At 52.9% G+C, this 22,397-nt stretch overlaps 1 protein-coding gene across 7 annotated transcripts in view; it reads left to right on the forward strand.

Annotated features, from left to right (window-relative positions):
• SMOC1 (SPARC related modular calcium binding 1) overlaps positions 1-21,616 on the forward strand; it is a 136,550-nt gene extending 114,934 nt beyond the window's left edge. For 2 of the 7 annotated variants that reach the window (XM_072963302.1, XM_072963305.1), the window contains exons 8-13: positions 2,374-2,566; positions 3,118-3,200; positions 5,006-5,111; positions 14,111-14,355; positions 17,848-18,015; positions 19,532-21,616. In XM_072963302.1, the coding sequence (XP_072819403.1) occupies positions 2,374-2,566; positions 3,118-3,200; positions 5,006-5,111; positions 14,111-14,355; positions 17,848-18,015; positions 19,532-19,548 (812 nt within the window). In that variant the 3' untranslated portion in view covers positions 19,549-21,616. The remainder of the gene's footprint in view (positions 1-2,373; positions 2,567-3,117; positions 3,201-5,005; positions 5,112-14,110; positions 14,356-17,847; positions 18,016-19,531) is intronic. The other 5 variants (XM_072963306.1, XM_072963308.1, XM_072963307.1 and 2 more) reach the window with 3 other exon arrangements.
• The last annotated feature ends 781 nt before the right edge of the window (positions 21,617-22,397 follow it).

The raw sequence follows: 22,397 nt of genomic DNA on the forward strand, positions 1-22,397 counted from the left end.
GAGATTGCCGTAACGTAGTAAGCAAGCAAGCAGACAAACGAATAAAAAGGTAACAGCCCCTGCACTCAGCCTTTTCTCTAATTCCACACTAGCCCTGGTTTTCTCAGATTAGCGAGCGTCATCCTTGTATGGTTCGTATTCTCCATGGAACTTCGTGCAGCCTCTATGGAAGCAGGCCTACAAACAGTTCAGAATGGCCTTCAGGGACTTCCAGAAATCTGTCAACAGCCCCCAAACCACAGGATCCCCCTGTCTTGTCTGGTTCCCCTCCCCACTTCCGCAGCGTCTGGATCCCTGACGGAGTGAAGTCGGGTTCCCCATTCGCTCTGTCCCCGGGAAACTCTCTCCACCCTCTCTTCGCATCTCACTTCCTATCTGATTTATAGCTTTAGCGTGTTGGCCTGGAGGATCTTAATTTAAAGCCTCTGTCAGAGGTTGTTACACGGCCGTGGTGCCAGTAAAAAGCCATTTTCCTTTGGTTTTGCTCCTCTGTCGCCTTTTTGTGCAGCATGAAATACGAGGTAGAAAAATAAGGTTACCAACTTGGGGTTGGGAGAGCTATTAAAAACCTCTGTGTTTTCCCCTGGAAGGTGCCACTGCTCCATCCCAGCTAGGGGCTCAACTCAAAATTCTAGGTCTTCAGGCCGGGTGCCCCCCAGGCCCCTCTCTTACCTATCTGTGTCTCTTTCTTAAGCTTCCTCTAGGGGCTGTTCTGGTGGTGGTTATAACTGGGTTCAGAATCCTGAGTCTAGTGTCAATCAACTGTTTTAAACTCCTGTTCCTCTAGTCAAGGAGATTCTGTTTAGTTTTGCTGTTTGCATTATGAAAACAATAGTTCTTTTTTTCCCATTGTCCAGATTCAGAATTGTATCTTAATAGTGAATATGCTGTATATACCTGCCTCCTGACCCTCAGATATTTTTATGCCCTTAAGGGAATAGTCCCTCTCCCTCCAGGGAGACATTTTCCCTAAGTGTGAGGCAAAGAATCACTTCCGCATCCTCTAACTTCCCTCTAAGACGGTGTTGAGCTCTTTGCGTCTCTGTGTACACCTCTCGTCTGTTTAAACATCTGTCCAGTTCGTACGTATATCATTAACGGAGCTGTTATTTCAAAGGGTTTGGCTCCTTCAGAGCTGAGCTTCTGTTACTTCATCATTTGTGCTGTTGTCTAATGAGCAGAATGAGTCTCCTGGTTGCTGGTACCAAACTCCCGGCTCTAAGAATGGTATTTCCATAACATGCTGGGAAAACTTCACAGGATGCTCAAGACAATTCCTGTCTTCTTCAGGAGGGAAGTTGTGGAATATTGTTCATGAAAGAAGTAAAGTGATAATAAAGTAAATAAACAGATAAACAAGTAGATAAAAAAGTGACTGCACGGGTTTACGATATAGTCCCTTTCATTGTTAAAAGAAACCCAAGCAGATATTGCATCTGTGTGTATGTGCGAAAGAAAAGGTCCGGGGAAGGCAGTGTTTAACTCTGGTGGGATGATCAGGGGCTTTTCAAATTTTTCTTTATAACAAATAAAGAAACCCAAGATTACTTATTTTTAATAACTAAAAAGCAAAACACAAAATCAACAAAAGAACAAGAAAGGGAAGTCAGGCAGGCTGGCTGGTCAGGGGCCGTGTGGGTCTGAGGCCTCCAGGCACCAGGCACTGCCTCAGCCTGGTCTGACTCCAGGAACACCAGGTTTGGCTGTTCAGACACCCTGACATGTTCCTGAGTCCTCTGAGTGCAGACACCTTCCTGTGGGCCTGGTTCTGCCTCCCACTGGAGGGAAGCAGTGTTGTGTAATCAGCTCAGGTCCATTCAACCTACTTTGTTCAGCCCTGCTGGAGGCCAGGAAGGGGTGGAGTTGGTCCTTGATTCTGCTCCTGTTGGGCACTTAGCATCCCCCGCCTGGAGGCCGGAGGCCGTGGCTCTGTCCCGCTGTGTCTGGGCTTGGGAGAGTGTCCACACGCACAGGCATTCCTGCATCAGCTGTCAGCTGGCAGGGCAGCCAGGCTCCTGCAGCCTCCTCTCCAGAGCCAGGAGACAGTGCATCAGCAGGAGCCACTCTGAAAACAGCCAGGAGATTCCACCCCCGGGGCAGAGCTGCTCTGGTGAGGAGTGGCCCTGCAGTCCCTGACTGCCTTGAGGCTGCTGGAACCCACTGGGTGTGAATGCTGGTGCAGCCTGGTGGTGAGAGGGCCACAGGGAGGTTCTGGGCCTTCAGCCCTTGGTGTGGGGGACACAGCTCCCCACTGTGATTCACCAGCCAGCCATCAGCTCCTGGGGGGCCTGACCGGGTCCCGGGTCCTGGCAGGGAAGACAGCAATGACGTCACAGGAGTGAGAGTCCCCACAGGCTGCGTCTTCTCTTGCAGAGAAGGTCCACTCGTGTGACCAGGAGAGACAGAGTGCCCTGGAAGAGGCGCGGCAGAACCCTCGGGAGGGCATCGTCATCCCCGAGTGTGCCCCTGGGGGGCTCTATAAGCCAGTGCAGTGCCACCAGTCCACTGGCTACTGCTGGTGTGTGCTGGTGGACACGGGGCGCCCGCTGCCCGGAACCTCCACACGGTAAGCCCCCCCCCGAGCCCATCCTGCCCCTCAGGTGGACCCTGGGGCAGGAGAACCAGCTTCCTGTCAAGCTGGCACCTGGCATCTCCCAGCTTTCTCTTCCCAGCCCGGTGGGAGTCGAGGGCCTAGGGGAGCAACATTTCTGCCCATGGGCAGATGAGATTCTGGTAGAGAAACCTGGATCCTGGATTCTGGTCACAGGTCTGGCCCTTCCTAGCTGGGTAACCTTGGAAAAGTAGGCAACCTCTCTGAACCTCAATTCACCAGTAAGAAGGTTATTTCCCTGCTGGAGTCACTAGGTTCTGTGGATCAAACTGATCCTCCATGCAGACATAAGGTGGTGTTGTTATGCTCAAGTGATAACACTGAACATGTCTCCTTGGGGATGCTGATGCTGGGATCGTCCTGCAGCTGCTGGACAGTGTAGGAGATATTTTGCTGCTGTCCCAGGGACATTAGGCTTAGGGACCACACAGATCATCACTGGTAGTAGGAGCTGAAGTCGGCTCAGCTCCCAACCCCTCGTCATCCTCGTATCTCTCTCTTCCCAGCTATGTGATGCCCAGTTGTGAGAGCGACGCCAGGGCCAAGAGTGTGGAGGTGGACGACCCCTTCAAGGACAGGGAGCTGCCAGGTGGGAGATGACACTGCCCCTTGCTGGCGCTGTCACCTCTTTCTTTTCCTCCACCCCCTAATCTTACAGAAGCAGCGCCCTCCTCTGGGTCTGTTTCCCCATCTGTCAGATGTCACGGGGATGCTGGGCAGGCATTGCAGGAGCCGTGGGATCTGTATCCAGTCTGAGATTTGTCTCTAATTAGTCCAGTGCGCTCTTGAGCATACTGTTTCTCCCCCTTGTTCTTACCTTTTTATCTTTAAAATGTAGTCATTGGGTTAAAATGACTGGCAACTCTGTAATTCTTTCTCTATCCTAGGGTGACTGGGACAATGTTCTGGAAGCCATGGACGCTTTTCCCTAGGGCTTCAAAGAGAAGATAGCTCCCAGGGAGGGGCTGTCCTGAGGGACATGGCAATGTCTGTCACCAGCCCTGTAGAGTGCCTTTGCAATGATCCCTGATGGCCCAGAACTGTCATTGGGGTATAACATAAGACACACAGGCAGGGGGCCAGGACCTCCGAAGGGCTGCTGTGCTGGGCTTCCCTTACTTACAGTGTTCTCTGCCAGTGAGTTGCAATAAGATTACTAAATACTGATGTCTCGGAACAACTGTAGTCTTAATCTGCACAAATGCAGGTCAGTGCTGGTGGGAGCTGGGCCCACCGTTCCCCATCCAGACTCTAAATGAGAACTGAAAACAGAGGCTCCTGAAAGTCAGGGGGTTTCCAAGTGAGGTTTGTTGAAATCACTCTGTCATGAGAACGGAGTTGGAGAGATCAGGCTGCCTCCTTCTAGCCATCCCTTCAACAAATGTGGATTGAGATTTCACTATGTGCCGGGCACTGGGTATAATCTAGTGATCAGAATCGACATGAGGCTTACTGAGTTGGGGAGACAGATAGCATACAAATAAACAAAAACAAACATAGATAAATTGTGGGAACAGGTACTCCAGAGGGAAAGAGCAAGATGCTGAGAGGAGGGCAGAGAGAGTCTGTGGCTTCTCTGAGAAGACAGCATTTAACCAGAGACCTGGAGTATCTGCAGAGAGAAGGGAATGAGATAGTTGCTGCAGAGAGGAGGGTTGTAGGTAGTGCTAGGACCCGCGTGGAACCATGCATTTACAGGAAGGCCCCTCTCTCCAGCTGTGTGCTGGTGTTTTCACACCAGCAGTACGCAGCTGCGGGGTGCAGACTTGGAGACTGCACATCTGTGAGAAGGTTCAGCTGTGCTGCCGTTTTGCTGGAACAGTGCAGTGAGGTCTAGAGAAACAAAGGACTTGAGAGTACGTGTAAGGGAGGCTTGATGATTATAATCTGAGCTGGATAAGGAGCGATGTGAAAACAGGAGGAGGTTCTTGGATGGGTAAACTGGTAGGTCTCCTACAGTCAACTGTGACCACTGACGTTCTCTCCACTCCTTGTGGCCCCGCAGCACCTGGCCCTTGCCTCTAGAGTCACCCGGTCATATGATACCAGAAGTAGTTTGAGTTCCCTGGTAGACAGTGCGCTTCATGAGGATAAGAACCCTGTGTATTACTTCCCTAGTGTTGACATAGTGCCTGAGTTGATATTCAGCAAAAATGTGTGGAATGGAAGAGTACTGAAAGCATTATTATCCATTTGGTCTGATGGACCCTTGTGGGCTGTAGGAAGAGGAACTGTGGAGGTTTATGAGAATCAGCTGAGCTGTGGACAATTCCCAAAGTGGATTTGGCTGGACAAGACGGACTTGGAGAGGTTTGGAAAATGGTGGTAATGGAAGAAGCTGTTTACTTGATTATTTATCTGGCGTCTGCCTTCAAATCTCCCTTTACCTTTCAGGCTGTCCAGAAGGGAAGAAGATGGAGTTTATCACAAGCCTACTGGATGCCCTCACCACTGACATGGTGCAGGCCATTAACTCAGCAGCGCCCACCGGAGGTGGGAGGTGAGAATGTGAGCAGGACTCCGGCCCAGCAGGGACTGTGGGGCCCCTGACATTTCAGATGCTGCAGGGAGAGTGGGGAGGGGTTGCCTAGGGCAAGGGCTGGAAGTCAGTCCTCTTCCTGAAACCCTGTAGCTATAGCTTTGTCCCACCTTCCACCAGAAATCTCATTGCCTTTCTCCCCTTTCTAGTCTTTGGGCGTTGCTTTTCTCTGCCTATTTACCTGATTATAGGCAAGTCCAGGGGTGTCTGGAGACTTCTAGCATTTTAATCTCAGAAGTGGATGCGTTGGAGTGAGAGTCCTGAATGGCAGGAAGGGGGATGGTCATACAGTGGGGACCGGGACCGCAGGGAGGGAGTCCAGAGCATTTGGTGGTTTTCTACTCTTCTGAGAAGGCAGGAGCCACGTGTCATTTTGGCTTCCTGAGAATCCCAAGGGACTCTGGGCAGAGGGATTGGACACTACCATAGCCAAATCCAGCTTAGTTCAGGAGAGTATGCTGACCAAGGCAGTCCTGACATGAGACTGAAATGCACACGCTCCCCAGTGACCAGCATCACCAACATTCACTAATTTTGGCCCATTGGGTCAGTTGGCTGGAGCATGCATGTATTCATCTGTCCACCGCTCAGACCTATTGAACATGCATGGCACACCAAGCACTGGGCTAAGGACTGGAAGTCCAGGGGTGTGAGGTATGCCCCTGCCTCCAAAGAACTGTGCTCTGTTCAATCACTTACACAAACTGTGTGGTAAGTGCTTGAACAGAGGTGGAAGAACAGAGCAGAGTTTGCTAACTCAGTCTGGAAGAGTCAGGGAAGGCTTCTCAGAGGAGGTGATTTTTGAAGGACAGGTAGGACTTAGCCAGTAAAAGAAGGAAAGCCATTCCAGGAAAAAGGAAAGAATATTGTGATCCCAAGAAAGTGCACATCCATAGTTCTCTATGGCTGGACTGGGGTGGATGGAAGTGGAGACGGTGGAGGAGATGACAGTGGTAGTAGATGAGACAGAAGAGGCAGGTAGGCAGGAACCAGATCTCAAAGGGCCTGTGAGACGTGCTTCCCATTATGATGCCAGAGGAGGAGGCACAGCAGTGGGTGGGGGCGAGTTCAGGCTCCTGCAGCAGCAGAGGAAGTACCATGTGCTTGGCAGGGATGGGCTCACGAGGCTCACCAAGAGGGAGGGCTAGTCCCCCCACATCTTCTCAGAGGCAGAGGTCTCAACAGGCAAGGAGTGGGGCCCGATGACAGGAAGGGCCCCAGGATGACTGCCTCAGTGGTGGTCAGCAGGACCACAGGGTGTGTATCTAGGGTGGGAACCAGGACTCCTAGCACAGCTGTCAGTGCTTCTGCGTCCCGAGGCAGACGAAGACAGCCATCCTGAAGACCCACTTTAACGTCACATCAGAGTGAGCACAGTGGTTGCCTCGCGACTTGCCAGTCTTGGAAACTGCTTGCTGGGGAGCTTGCTCTCAGCACCCTCATGGTCCTGTGAGCTCTGAGGCTGGTTTCTGGCCCTACTCTGGTTTTGCTCACCCCGTGGATGGCGCCAGGCAGCCCCTGGGAGGAGCACAGCAGTAAGTCTGAGAACATGGAGACAGGGTCTGACAGAGGCAGCGGCAGCGGCAGCCCATGGTGCTCAGCGACTGGGAGTCTAAAATAGAGAGGGCTGTGTCCCAACCTCCAGGAAGGGAGGATGGGAAATGATGAAAAGGCATATTCAGTATTATACGCCTTTATGTTATTTATGCTTGGAATGTGAAAACATACCTGTTGTTGCATACAAATTGGGTATGAGCTATTTATGTTTTTTAGAAGAGAGGGAGAAAAAAAAGAGGAGGGGGCATGGCCTTAAAAATCCCATGTCTGGTGCTTCCCACACACAGCGCCCCAGGGTGCTGGCCTGGTGCTTGTACTCGGGTCCTAAGGAGACAAGACATCGCCTTCCATCCCATTTGCTTCTGCGGGAGCTGGGTCCTGGGCCAGTGGGGACAAGAGCACAGGTGGGCCCTTCTGCTAGGGCGTGTTAGGATGGAAGCCTTGCCCTCGAATTGCAGGCTGAAGAGATTGCTACAGAAAATAAAAATATAAGGAGTTTATAAACGCTTTTAATCCAAGTATGTCCTTAGGGAAGGGTTTTTTGTTTGTTTTTTGTTTCCCCAAGAAAATCTTTCTTTTAGGTATAAAATAGAGTTTGGGAAAAAAATTCTTTTTAATGTTCTTTTCCTAAACATATTTTTCATTTTAAGCTCATATTAGCTTGACTATGTTTGGTTTTGATGCGCACGGAAGGTTTGAACTGCATTTAGCAATTGTGTTACCTGGAAGCTAGACTTGTAATCAAAAGACAGACAAAGTGAACCAAGAAATAGTTTAGAAATCAAGGGAGTTGGGGTGGGCCTGCGGGGAGGGAGAAAGAGAAGCAGTTCTACAGGGAGGGGGCTGTCCCGGCTTACCAATTTTTCTGAGCTTAAATCCCTCCCAGATCTTCCTGCTAAATTTAGAATAAGCCCAAACGCTGATGTGAGCTGGCCCTGCAGGATGGTCTCGCTGGCTCTCACCCTCCTCTCATATTCCTCTCCCTCCCATCATTATGTTCCAGCCACTGGTCCTTCTCAGGTCCTCAAACAGGCCAGACTCTTGCCTGCTCCAGGGCCTCCATGCTGGCTGCTCCTTCAGCCTGGGGTGTGAGTCCCCCATCTTCCCGTGACTGGCCCGGCTGCTCCATTTCAATGTCACCTTCTCACTAACCATCCACTCTAAAGGAACAGCCCAGTCCCCCTCTATCAGGACACCTCTTTTTAATTCTCAGCCCGGCAGTGATCACTATCTGATGTTTTTTGTTTTTTGTGTTTTTTTCTTTTGCTGGTTTGTTTATTTATAGCCTTTTTATCACCCACCCAATGGAAATTTAAATTAAACGAGAGAGGGCGCATTTTCTGCCTTCTTCCCTACTGTGTCCCTACAACTCAGAACAGCGCCTGGCACATAGTAAGTGCTGAGTAAATGTCTGTGGAATGAATAACCAGCCAGAAGGATGGGTGGGTAGATGGATGAATCCCTGTCAGATATAGAGAAGGATGTCTTGATGAGGCCTCTTTATCTTGGCACATTTCAGAGGGTCCACCAACTACTTCAAGACTAGTTATGAGGCCAAATCTAGCTGTCAAGTTCACTGTGGCATTTCCTTGTCACCAGGGCCTCCCAGCGCCCTGGCTGGGCCCAAGGGCCTCGGGGCACCGTGTGGACAGCCCCTGGTCAGGCAGACTTCTGTGATAGGAGAGCAAAGGCCCAGGGCAGCACATGTGCAGCAGGGCTGGGAGGAGAATTAGCAAATCCAGGCTTCCTGGGATCCTGGGTTTGGGCACTGGCTCTGAATTCTGGCAGAGTTGGGGTTGCAGACACAGGGTCAAGGAAGCCACAACTGATCCCAGCATCCTCTCGGGGTCTGGCCATTAAAGCTGGGCATCAGCTGGGGCCAGTGGGAAACAGTCCCACTTGGGGACAGTGGGAAGAAGGGACAGAGGGGATGTTTGGGCAGAACAGAAAAGAGAGTGTATTAGCCTGAACTACCGCCTATCAGGCATGGAGGTTTTGGCTTTGCACAAACTCTTATTTCTCCACCCACCTCTGGCATGAGCTCTGTTCTGGGTTCTGGGGACATCCAGGGATGAAGGCCTGGAGGAGCTCCTGGGAGAAGAGAGATCTAAGAATCACGTGATTGCACTATAAAGCCAATGTGACAATAGAGGCAGATAAAGTCCTGCAGGGACTCAGGGGAGAGGGCATGTGAGAGGAGGCTTTCCAGAGGAGGTGACATTTAAGCCACATCTTCACTTACAAATAGGAAAATGCACCAACCCAGATGGACCAGGAGTAAGGACATCCCAGTAGAGGGGACCTACGGGTAATGAGGTATGAATGAGATAGGGTCTGTGGAAGGAATTGTGAGAAGTAAGGTTTAAGCTTGGGAGGCAGTCTGTGGGCAGGCAGGAGATGAGGCTGTAGAGCTGGGCAGAGCCCAGATCGTGGTGGACCTTGCGATTCATGCCAAAGAGGGCAGTGGGGAGCCACGTGATAGGATGGGCATTCCTATGGAAGCCAGACGGGAAGGGAGCAAGATGGGTCAGGAAGGTTACAGCAATGGTCGGAGTGAAAGGCAATTAGAGGGTGGACTACAGGTCTGGGGGAAGGGATGACATATAGAAGCTTAATTAATGAAATCAACAGGATTTGAAGACTTGTTAGATGTAGGGAGTAGAAGAGGAGACATTTACTTCCCTTTCTATTCCAATTTAGGGGGAATAGCAGGGCCGCCCAAATCTAAAAATAGGCAAAGTAAAATGGGGTATCCATGGAAACATCTGTGGCTAGTGCCTGGGAGAGGGTGGTCTGCAAGTATCATTAGATGGGAGCTGTTCTCAGTGAAGTTTTGCTGGCTGATTGAATTATGCTCTTGGGCCTTCCTACTCAGGCTTCAGGAGGCAGACACCTTCCCCTCCCACCACCGGAGATCAGCCCCTCCATGGCACCCATCAGAATTTATCAGTCTCAATGGAAGAGTTCTGAGGTCCTAACTGGCAGAGTCTTCTAGAGGAGGGGAACCCTCGCCTTTCTCCAACCCGCCCTAGAAAAAGTCAGCTTTGAGGGGAGGTGGGATGGGCTGTGTGAGCCTCCTGGCCCCTCCCATGGCCCCGCAAACAGAGACCGTTTGCACTGTGGCTTCCTCCTTCCTGCCCAGTGCAGTTCCTTGTTGATGGTCTTGCAAGGAAGAGGCTGGAATGTGGCTGACTTGGCATTTCCCAGCCCCACCCGCCCGCACAGCTGGTGGGGCCTGGACCCGACTCCAGATGGGGCTTAGTTGGTCTGCTTGGCTTGGCTAGTGCCTCCAGGCCATCCCACCTCACCTTGTTTAAAACTGCTTGGGACAGCAGAATTGGGCCCAAGATCTTGGCCAGAGCCAGTTTCCTGGTGGTTAAATGGGGCTGGCTTTCCAGCTGTGCATTGCAGCCAAGGCCTGGCAGGCTGAGGCTGCAGAAGCAAAACGGAGAGGGCTGCAGGCAAAGGGCGGCACCTGCCACCTCTAAATTCGGGAGAAGACTCGGTGGGGCCAGTCCAGGGAGGGACCTGGCTCTACTGGTTTTCCTTATCCCTGGAGGCAGGAGTCAATGGGGCTGCCACCAAAACATCCCAAAGGCAGGGCTGACACCACCATTTCCGTGTGTCCCTCCACACCATATCCGAGGAAACTCTACACACCCAAGGAGCTCTTTCAGTAGAAGTGGAACTCCATGTGCAGGGAGGCCCACAGCAAGGGCCTGGGAATCGCTGCTAAGTGATCTTAAAGAACCATTACACTCTCTAACGTAGGGTCCCCAGCCCTTGCCTGCTGAGCAGCTTTGAATTCTAGTGGTCCTGAGCCCAATGGGGTTTCTGTGTGCATGTATGAGACAGAGGTTAGAAGTCTGATGCCAGTGTAACCCTAGAACTGGGTGTGCAAGTTGCCAGTGTTTTTAAAGGCTACTTCTAAAAAGCTGCAGGAGCTGGAGGGACCAGTGGGGTGTGGCTTTGAGGTCAGGAGTAAATTGTGGGGAGTCTAGCTGTGATGGAAGGGACTCCAGCAAAGACTGCTGGAGAGATTCCTGGAAACTCTGGGGGAGGCTCTCCTGCCCACCCCCCCAATCCAGCACATGCCCCCTGCTGGTTTGGCTAAAACAGGACTCCTGATCGAGCTCAGTCTTCACTAGTTCTTGTATGAAGCGTGGTAGGTTTGGGACATAAGGCTGTTGTGAAGCCAGAAACCTTACTTTCAGAGTTTGGAACCAGATGCCTTCAGTAGTCTTCTTTTTTCTATTATGCTTGTTGGAAACATGAAAACTAGCCCCACCCCACCCCCACCCCCCTGTTACTGGCTTTTGTCTCATTCCATCTTCTTCCAGAAGGTTCATACTTAAACATTCTTCTGGAGCCATGGCTGGAGTCTCCTTCCCTCTAGACAAAGATTCTTTTCTTGAGCCCATGACCTTGGATGAGGTTTAGGAGTCCATTAAACCCCTAAAATCTGCAGAGCTCTGGGTGCCTGCACGTTTGAGAGAGGAGGACTCTGGCTTTGTTTGGGTTCTTGAAGGGTCCTTGATCTCCCAAAGCTAAGAAATTCTTGCCTAAATGCACTTGGAGCTTGGCCTAGACGAAGTGCTGAATTCCAAAGTAGGGCCCTAGCACTGCTCAGCTACACACACAGAGCCGGGCTCTCTCCCCAGATAATGGGGAGGGGGCCGCCTGGGATTCTGGATGTCAAAGGAGTTCCGAAGCAGAGAGCCTTAACACCAGCTGGGGAGGAGCGGGGAAGAGGCAGGACCCTGAGGCTCCACAGAGCAGGCTGTGGGACGTGGCAGTGTTATAGGGAACCAGAGGCACTGCTTGGAGGGGCCTCGAAAGACCTCTCCTGGGGACGTGTCCTCGGCTGGGTCAGGAGTCTGATGGGGGCTGGGGTGTGTGTAGGGTTCTAACGGTCAAAAGTCGTGGCTGCTCTGGGCTGCGAGGTCCTGTGGAGTGAAGAGGGCAGGAATGCGGTTATCCAGACACCGGATTCAGGGGTGGGAGGCAAAAGGGAGCAGGAGCCAAATGACAGTCACTCTCTGGCACGAAAGGAACGTCTTAGAGGCTGTAAGTGGGTGGAAGACCTGCTTCTTGCTGCAGACTAGCCCCGAGGAAGGTGCAGGGAGCTCCATCCACGAGTCCCTGAGAACTGGACGGATGGGAGCCCCAGGAACATGTGTTGGAGGCAGTGAGCCTCTCCTGGCAGGGCGTCTGGGTGGGATGACCTCATCCCTTCCCGTCTCAGCGACTGAGGCTTTATTATTCCAGCCTCTAGGTAGACATTACGCTATGCTAAGCCTAAAGGTTAGAGGAAGAGCTGCCTTTGCCTGGGGCTCTTGGGGGGCCCCCTTGGGAGGGGCTGAGAGGGAAAGCCGCTGACCCCCTCCCCTGGCTGACTTAGAAAGCCTGGACGGGACCAGCTGGAGCGCCTCCCCTGGGGCCCCTCCACAGTCTGGGTCCTCCCTCGCGTTTAGGGGGAGGCAGAAGCAGGTGGGTGCTCTGAGAGGGAGCTGGCCACCTCACTCCTGCTCCACCAGCGTCCTGATGGCAAGTTTTCTGCTGCCCGCCTGGGGTACCCTGCAGGCTCGAGTGTGGGTGTTGCAGGGAAAATAGAGGAAGCTTAAAACCACCAGAATACCATATAGTGGCAGAGACAAACATCTGAGCTCTGCCTGTGTGAAAGCCCTTCCAAGCCTGGCTTCTATGACGGATTCCCAGGGAGCTCGAGGCAGACGGTCCCTCACACCTTTCCCAAGTGCTCCCTGCACCAGACCTGTCAGGATGAGGTCGTGCTGGCGGATCTGCTCTGGGACTGGTCCAGGGTGCCTGGGGGGCCTGCCCAAGGCTGCAATCCACTTAAATAGGAATGGGCATTTAGCAGGGATGCCTGGCTTTTTTTGGTAATGAAACTTCTTTTTCCCTAAACGGTGAGATCACTTAGGGGTGGGGAGAGGAGGGGGTCTGCCTGCTTATTCATAAGGGAGGTGTCAGGGATGGTTCCCTCCCTCCTGGAAAACCCGGCAAACTCCAGAGAGGAACCCCCAGGGCATTGGCAAGTGCCTTGAATATTTTTCTTGCCTGGTACAGCTTCAGAATATGTCGGCAGGCCTTGAACCCCGGGTCTAGGGTCCCTGTGAGACAGTGAGCCCCTCTGTTCCCGCTTCTAGCCCACGGCGGCGGTCATGTGGTCTGTCCCAGTGCCTTGCAGACTAGGTATTTGAATATATGGGCCTCTCAACCTCAGCCCAGTCCCCTAGCCAAGAGAAAGTTACCCAGGACTTTAAACACAAGGGCCTGGACCACATTCACGCAGTGCCAAGCCCCGGGATCAGGAGCCATGGGACTCCTGTGGCTCTGTCCTGCTGGTCAGAGACCCCAGTCACCCACTCTGGAACAGACCCATCTCTGGCTTTAAGTTTTAAATATTAGCTAGCACTCTGAATCCTTTTGGGGAGAAAATGAGGCATGAGGAAATAAAATGGATGGGGAGCCCTTGTCCATGTTACATAAGAAGACATTGCTCTTATCACCTTGTGGTCACCAGGCGCACAAGGGTTGCTGGACACAGTCACCACCATGCATCTCAACACCAGGAAGCTTTCTTGGTTATTCCAGTCCAGTGCTTCTCGGCAGAATCCCCCGGGGGTTCAGTTAACACGTGGCTTCCTGGGTCCACCTCAGACCTCCTGTCTTGAAAGCTGTGTGTGGAGAGACTCACCCTTAGTAGGGCTGGACTTGCCAGTTACAGAACCTCTGTTTTTGTCCATCTCAGTTGCCTTCTTCTCTCAATTCCTGCTGGACTTGGTACCCGACAGGGACGGCCCATGGGAACCTCACACTTCACATGGAATTGTTGCTGCCCGGTTTCACATTTTGGGCTCTGTCTTGCCAAGACAGTGAGCAGTTTGAAGCCAGGGGTTCTGCCTCCTGCTTTGGAAGCTCTCCAAGCCCTGGGCTGGCGCTGGGTGTGTGGTGCAGGCTCAGAGCACCCTCTCCCATTTGGGTGTCACACTCATGGGTGGTGAGCAGCTTGTCTGGCAGCAGCATGAGGCTGGGAGAAGGACAGTTTGGATTCTTGTGGTTTTCTCAGGTCAATGACATCCAGCCAATATGTCTTGAGCACCCATCTTGTACGAGAACATTCCTGGCTCTGCTGGAGGGTGTGGCAGCCTCACCCACTTGGACCCCCCACCCTGAGAAATGAATTGTCCAGTCTTGAGGCTCAAGTTGGAAGGGATGGCTTGATTCTGCTGCAAGCAGAGCGGGGCTGGGGGCCTTTGGCTTGGCTGCCAGCAGTACCCTGGCATCTGACCATGCTGGGGGGAGAACTGTGGTGGGGCTCATGGTTCCTGCAGGAGCCTGAGTGGTGTGCTCTGGGGTGGGGGTGTCTGCCCATGGCCCAGGTTCTCGGAGCCGGACCCCAGCCACACGCTGGAGGAGCGGGTGGTGCACTGGTACTTCAGCCAGCTGGACAGCAACAGCAGCAGCGACATCAACAAGCGGGAGATGAAGCCCTTCAAGCGCTACGTGAAGAAGAAAGCCAAGCCCAAGAAGTGCGCCCGGCGCTTCACCGACTACTGCGACCTGAACAAGGACAAGGTCATCTCGCTGCCCGAGCTGAAGGGCTGCCTGGGCGTCAGCAAAGAAGGTGAGTGCGCACCTGTGCTCCTGGCCTGGCGGGACTTGTGCCTCCCAGGCCCAGGGACCAAGGGCTTCCCCCAACAGATGAGATCCTAGGTGCTCGTTTATTCAGCTGTTTCCTGGGAGTGCGTTATGCTTCGTGCTAGATGCCTGACACCAGGAGGAACTGATGGATAAGGTCCCTATCCCTCCCTTCCCCGTCTACTGAGAGGACGGATACTGACGTATTTGCATTCACGTAAGTGCAATGAGAGTGTATTAGGATAGGCCAGGCTGCAGTGACAAGTAGAGCCACTCATGTAATGGTTCAACACAGTGGGAATTTTTTCATCTTGCCCATATAATAGCTCCCCCTGATTCCAGGTCCTGGTGTGTGGTGGGGGGTGTGTGTGTGTAAGGGAAGGAATGGGGGGGTTGCTCTATATGCAGTCACTCTGAGATCTAGGCTGAGAATGTCTCTGCCAGCTTCATTATGTGGCTTCCAAAGTCACCCTGCGGGTCATCTCCCTTCCCAGTCCACCAGACAGGGTAAAACCTGAAGCAGCGCATGTGGGGCAGGGTTTATGGGCCCGCATGGGCCCGTCCTGAAAGTGACATGCATCACCTCTCGTATTTCACTGGCTGGAACTCAGTCACTTGACCACACCCCACAGTGAGGAAGGCTGGGAGCCCAGGAAGAGGAGGAGAGCATGGATTCTGGGGACACCCAATGATCTCTGTCACAGTGGAGTAAGTGCAGAGTATTGTAGGAACATGTGTAGGGCGGGTACATCAGCTCGGGGACAGACGGCCTTGGGAGACTTCAGGAAGGACGCGATGCTTAAATGGGGGGTCCACAAACCATGGCCCAGGGGCCCAAGCTAGTCCACAGTCTGTTTCTGTACAGCCTGTGAGCTAAGAATGCTTTTTGTATTTTTAAAGAGATATAATTTTCAAAAAAGGAGTATATACAACAGGAACTGTTGTACACTGTACATGGCCCACAGAGCTAAACTCCTTACTATCTAGTCCTTGACGGATAAGTTTGTCACCCCTGCTCTACATGGATACCTGAGCAACGAGCAGGCGGTGGCCAAGCAGAGAGGTCAGGGGAGGGAAGAGAGCTCTGAGCTGAGGCAAATGAAGAGGACGCTGCAGAGGGGAGGGAGCAGTGTCTTAGAGGAGCTGAAAAATGTCCATGTGACTGAGATGCATGTTGAGGATGGGAGGAGAGGGGAGGCTGCAGGAGGCAAGGTGAGAGAGTTTCAACTTTCTAAGGGCAGTGGGAAGCCATTGAAGGGATTCAGTCAGAGAAGCAATAGTGTCAGTTTTGCTTAAAAATGATTCTGGTGCAGTGTGGGAAATGGACTGGCGATGAGTGAGGCAGAGGACTCCGTAGGAGGTGTGGCACTGTCCGGGTGGGAGGTGATGGAGGCCTGAATTAAGAGAAACACAGAGGAGGATGCAGTGGAGTGGGGGGGGGGTCTGAGCTGGGTAGACCTGCAAGGCTTGGTGCCTGAGTGGGAGAGGATGGAGGATGGTTTGGACAGCTGGAGGATGGGTCCATTCACTAAGAGGGGCGACACTGGAGGAAGAGCAGGGGTGTAGGGGGTGGAGGAGACGACGAGGAGGAGGACTTGGGCACGTCGAGTTGGCTGCACCTGAAGGATGAGTGGGTCTGAAGTGCCGGGGAAGGGTCTGACCTGAAAGTACCACTTTGAGTGATGCTTATTTGAAATGGAAGCTTTGGGAAAGCTGAGACTGCCTTGGAGGAGACGTAAGGACTCTTCCTTGTCCTAACCCCTGCTTGACAGTGTAAACCCAAAAGGTAGCTTGGGAAATGGCTGAGTTGCCACAAGCTGCCCAGTCTCAGGACTTGCCCCCTTCACCCTGGTGACCCTGGGTGAGTGACTTCATCACTCTGGGCATCCTGTCTAATGAGGATGCCTCTCTGTGTTCCCACTACGCTGAGTTCCCAGGACACAGTGCAGTGTCATGGATCAAACCCCGCCTCGGCTGCAGACTGGTTCTTTTGGCCAAGTACACTGGGCAAAATGGTCCTCAACCACTCCAGGTTTCAATCTCTCCATCTGTAAGATGGAAATACCCTAGTATCTACCTCATAGGGCTGTTGTGCTGATTCAAGGGGACAATGAGTCAAAGCAGTTATCATAGTGCCTGAGACGTTACAGGAACTCAGTGGAAGTTCAATATTATTGTTCTTCTTCATAAAATTATTGCCGCTGTCAGAAGCAGTTACCATACTGCATTGCAATTCATCTTCCTGATTCTCTGTTGAAGCTATGAACTCTGTCTTCTCAATTTCTAACCGCAGGCACAGTGCGTGATCCTTGGCAGTAGTAGTGCATTAGATCCTTGTCAAATGATGAAGGAACGGTGAGGGGTTGTCCTATGCAGTGACATTTTGCTTTGATGCACTTGCAGTCTGTGTCCATTTCTCGGAGCGCAGGCAGAGAGAGAGCCAGTATTGGGAAGGGACTAGCCAATGTTAGCCTAGACCCTAGGCCCACCCACGGGCACTTCTGGCTCAGTAGGGTGGGAATCACAGGGCTCTGTAGCGACTCTGCCCTGGGTCCCCTTCCCTTGCTGGTGTTTCAAGTCCTCACAGTGCACAGCGTCCAAGGGGAGGCTGAGTGGGATGACCTTGGGTCCAGGAAGCTCACGAAGGCTTCCTAGCTTTCCTCTAAGCTTTGCCAGGCATCAGGTGTCCAGGACCTGGAGAAAGCATCCAGCTCTGCACTCACTAGCCCTTTAATCCTTAGCAAGTTCCCAAACTCTCCGAGCCTCCATTTCCTCCCCTGTAAATGCAGATGATGGTATCTGCCTCAGAGAGCTGGTGTGAAGATTACCCAGCTGGTGCCTGTGAAGAACTTAGCCCAGCACCTGGTTTGTAGTGAAAGCATGAAAGAAATTAGGAGAAGTAGAGGAACATACCCTGGGGCTGATGGCAGCTTCCCTGGGTCCCTCCGCTCTGGGGAGCCACAGAAAGGCCACCTGGGTAGCGAATGCCGGTCATCTGGTGTCATGCGGTGCCCTCTGGTGGGCTGAGAGGGGCTTGCATGCCAAGTCGGGGATGGGCAGAAGTCGGGTGAGGGGAAGACGCGGAGTTTGGGGGTGAATGTAGCCTGGAATCTGAGAGAATGAATTTTTTGGAAATGCCCCATGAACACAGGCATTTTTACCAACTAGACTGCTCACCGGGGAGCTGAATTTTCTGCCCTGCGTTCTGAGGACCGTGCCTCTCTCTTGAACGGTCCTTCCCAGTTAATACAGCACAGTCATGAGGATTATTGTCCCCATCCTGTGAGGCAGGCAGGCTGGAGACGAGTGCCTCCACTGAAGAAAAAGGCAACGTTCCAGCTTAGCTGCCCGAGGACAGCGCCAGCCCTGGGCTCAGGCCTTTACCCTCCCCGCCCCTCTTGGTGGTGAAAAGCGTGGTTCTGGGAGCAGTCGCCAGGCCTGAGTTTGCTTCACCACATAAAACTATGCCATCTCCAAGCCTGTGTCACCCTCAGAAAACGGGGCTGGTGTGATCGTTTTACTACTGCACATAAAGTTGCTCTGAGGATGCAGAGATATGACGAGGAACGGGATTCGCGCAGCAACGCAGCAAGCCTTCAAGGAGAGAGCTGGCCTCTGTACGTTTTCTGTCCCGAGTCTCAGCCAGGTGGGCAGGACAGTCCCAGGTCCGTCTGTCTGTGGGGATCTTTCCACTCACCACTGCGAGGAGCAGCTGCTAGGAGCGGGTGAAGGCTGGCCCTCTGGCTCTGCTCTGTCACTTCCCTCTTGCCTGCCAGGAGCCTGTCAGTCTCTCTCTGAATTTATTTTCTCATCTGTAAGACTGGATATACCAGTATCTACCCAGGGCTCCACCCTACCCACGTTCTATCTTTTTTCTCAGCTCTTAAGGAATGATAGCGCACCTGGGGGGCACTTGAGCTGAGGGTGGGTGTGGGTTCCCACAGCACTTTATACTCCTCCAAGCCCTTTCTCCGTCCCTTCTCAAGGCAGTCCTGTGAGAGCCAGAGCAGAAGCAGCGCGGCCTAATTCCCGTTCCATAGACCAACCCAGCGGCGTTAAGGGGTGCGCGCAAGATCGCATAACTCCACGCGGAGCTGGCCCAGCTCTTGTGTGCTTGCCTCCCAGCTCCCTGCTCCTCCCTTAGGAGACCTGCACAGCCTCCAAAACTGATCAGCACCCCTTGGGGCGGAGGGGGTGTTAGCAGAGTAGACCTGGGACCTTGGGTAAGCCCAAGGCCAACTGCTCTGAGCCCAGTTTCCAGATTTGTTAAGTGAAGGGGCTTAGATTCCTTAGATGATCACTTAGAGTCCCTCCACCTGACATCCTGCAGCTTGGGGAGCCAGGACCCAAGGCGGTTATGCAAATGTCCATCCGCACCAAAGCCCCTCTCAGCTAACAAGGGGGGCCCTGGCCTTAGGGAAAAGGGACTTCGTTTAAAGGTGTTGGCCAGCAGTGGGTTCATCCAGGCAGAAGAGGGAGCATGGCCACACAACCTCTGGCTCTTCCCCAAGTCCCCTCTTCCTTCTGGGGGTGACAGGGGACAGGGGCCCAGGGATAGAAGGAGCCCTACCAATTCTCTCGGTCAAGGCCACTCGAGCGTCGTAAATCCCCCTTTGTTGTAAACGGCACTCTTGGCATCCTCCCCCAGGGAAACGAGCAGGCACAAACCCATTCAGGAGTTGCCTTCTTTCTGGGGCCCCTTCCTTGGTCCCTCTGACGCAGCTTTGGTGGTGCAGCGGGAGCGGTGGGATTGGCTATTCACCTAGGCTCCTATGTTCAATTATCTTGCTGAGGACACACGAGAAAGATGAGTCATTTCTCCAAGGATCGTACCATCCTCACCTATAAAAAAGCACCTACCACTTTCACCCCAGCCTCAGGTTGAAAGGCTGGCATCAGGAGCCCCAGCTGCGCTTACTAGACAAAGCCAAGTTCTCTGGAATGTCCAACTTGCTTCAGGCGCCACTGTGATGACACCTCATGGTAGAAAAAGAGAGCTTGATAAAACATGGGCTTATCCACAAGCCCAGCTCACCTGTGTCCCACCCAGCCCTATATCCAACGGCAGGTGGAACAGACTGCTCTGGGGAGGGAATTGGTATGTGTAGTTGGCGTTCTCATAAACCCAGCTCTAACCTCTTGCTTGTACCTCCCCTTCTCAGTAGGACGCCTCGTCTAAGGCACAGAAAACCAAAGGGCAGGTGGAGAGACCAAGAGGCATGATGGACCATCAGACACCTAACCTTCGACGCTGCCCTGGCCCGGCCACATTCCATGTAACATAAGTGATGCCCACCGTGTTTGCACTTTTAATAACTCTTATTTGTGTGTTTTCTTTTGGGTTTCATTTTTAAACATCGCTATCTAATACCACAGTGGGAAAAGGAAAGGGAAGAAAGACTGTTTATTCTCTCTTTTATTGTAAGTTTTTGGATCTGCTACTGACAACTTGTAGGGTTTTTTTGTGGGGGGGAGGATCTCGTTGGGATTGAGAAGAAAGAGATTTATATACTGTATATAAATATATATGTAAATTGTATAGTTCTTTTGTACAAGTGTTGGCATTGCTGTCTGTTTATTCCCCTCCCTCTCCCGACTCTGGGTTGTGAGGGCTCTGGACACATGGTTCAGCTTTCTGGAATCAAAGACGCCATCCCTAGCTTGCTTGGGGGCTGTTTGGAGACTGATCCTGGTGATCATAGTGTAGATGCCATTGGTTCTTTTCTGGTGAGAGGAGGGCACTGCCTCATGCCCCAGTTGCCAGAGCTGGCAAGTCACTTGATGGTTGACCTTCTCATGGGAGGTTGGGTGAAGGACAGATGGGAGTGGCCCCTACAGGAGCCCATGGCCAACACAGGCACCCATTCCCATGCCTGTGGTTCCTGCCGTCCAGACCCCCAGGGTCCAGACTCAGTGGGTGCACAGTATCCTAGGGACCCACTGAGCAAATTGTCCTCAAAGGATTTGCATTAGAGACAGTTGAAATATTTCCACTGACATTTAGCATCTACTCCATGTAAAGCATGAGAGGAGAGGCAAAGAAGAAAGACACACGGTGGGGCCTTTCATTTAGTAGATGTTTAGTATTTGAGCAGCAGAAGAAAGAGGACACAGGGCCTGCACTGGTGAGGGCAGTGCCCACAGGAAGCTTCTCAGCTCCTGCAAACCCACGAGTGAGGCTTCCCAAGACAGCTCCCAGTGCCAGAGTCATTCCAGGCTTTCCCTTCCACCCTCCTCGATCCCCCCTGCCATCATCTGGTCCTTGTAAGTCTGAGGGAGGAGCTGGGTTGGTCACCTTGTTGGTAACTCAGCCTTTTTTTAAAAAACCCAGTACTGAGATTCTTCCTTTTTCCCTAAATGCTCTTAAGGGCTTCCAGGCTTGAGGCCAGTTCCAGAGCAAAACTCGTCTTGGGCCTCCCACTCCTGCCTCCCCTAGAAGTGCAAGGATCAGAACCCAGCTCCGGGGAAACCCAGGCTGAGCTTTCCACAGACGTTTTACTGGGATTCCAATGTGGGCTGCCCAGCCTTCTGGTCAGATGTCAACTTCCTCTGCCCAGGTGGCTGTGCCCGTTTGCCCGGCATCGGACAGAGGGCAACAAGTGACACATAGTGCCCTTTCCCATGAGCAGCCATGGCGGCAGCGAGGGAGGGCGGGTAACACAGGACTGATGCCCCCATGGGTTGTTTTTGGAAAACTGGCCGCATTTCCTATCACATCCCAGGATTTCTGTAAATGTGTCACCTGGGCGGACTGTGCATCCCATTTCAGGTCTGGGAGGAATTGGCACTGTAAGCACTGCCCACTCCAGGTCCTGCTGGGGACGCTGTGGTGGTGGCAGGGGGAGGTGCCCCGCTGGTGTGGGGCATGGCCTTCTCAGGACGTGCTCAGATGGAGCCTCTGGCTGGAGAAGGTTCTTGCTGTCCTGGTGAAAGTCCCAGAGGTTGTCTCAGAGTGACTGGAAGCACCATCCCAGCATGTTAAGGAGGAGAGGGAGCCCTCCCCCATCCAAGGGGGCCTGGACCAGAAAGCTCGGTGTAGCGGCACTGGTGGCCCTTCCAGGAGACCCTTGTCTGGCCTGGAAGGAACATGTCAGCACAGAGAAGGCGCCTCCTTGTGGAAACTCAGACTCTGCCCCAGGCATCTTCCCTTCACGTGTGTGTAGGCTGTGTTGTGTGGTTTCCTTTGTAAGGAGGGACGGAGACTATTTGTAGCTTGTTTTATAAAAAATAAAAATGAGTAAACCTTGGTGGCTGTTGCCTTTTTGTTTGGGCGGCCTTCTCTGATGGATAGGTTTCATTTCCTTAAAAGTTTGGTTGTTTTCTGTGGCTCTGGGTGCCCTTCACTCTGATCGTAGAAAGTCCGAGGTGCTGGACTGGAGACGAAACCAGAAGTGGCCATGAGGTGACGCCATGCTTTGCTGTGAGGACATCGATCCCCTGGGTCCTCGCCTATAGTGGTGGTGCCCTTGGCACAGCTGCCCCCACAGACCCTCACTGGAGGGTCGGGATGTGGCTGGTGGTGCTTTGGGGGCAGGGCTGGGGGTGGCCCATTCCGTGGCTTCAGGCTGGCAGGCGTGGGCACACTGGCCGTCATCCGGATCACAAGAGCCCAGGCTGGGAAGCAGCTGCAGACAGGGAGCAGGCCCCCAGTGGGGTTCACACCGTTTGTGCCCCAGTTCCGTGTGGCACGTATTCAGGTCAAGCCTGCTGGTCTGGTTCGTGTTGCTGGCGGCCTTCGGCGTAGACTCTGCAGCAGAGATGTGGCCCTGATTGTTCCCGGTGTTGCTGGCATCGTCTCCCTTTGTCCCCCTCTCTCCACACACAGCTGGCCCTGGCGGTGGCTTCCTCATCAGCCTCTCAGAGCCTCCTCCAGATTCCTTGTCCTTGGCAGGTGAACAGAAGATAATGCCCTTGAAAAATTCTCCCCTAAGCCTTTCTTCAGCTAAGTTTCTCTGGGAAAGGATCTCAGCCCTTGAATGTGGTCACACAGGTCCCCCCTCCTCCCATGGTGCCGCTGTGCCGCTGTGT

Source organism: Vicugna pacos, chromosome 6, assembly GCF_048564905.1.
Source record: "Vicugna pacos chromosome 6, VicPac4, whole genome shotgun sequence".
Classification (NCBI taxonomy): domain Eukaryota; kingdom Metazoa; phylum Chordata; class Mammalia; order Artiodactyla; family Camelidae; genus Vicugna; species Vicugna pacos.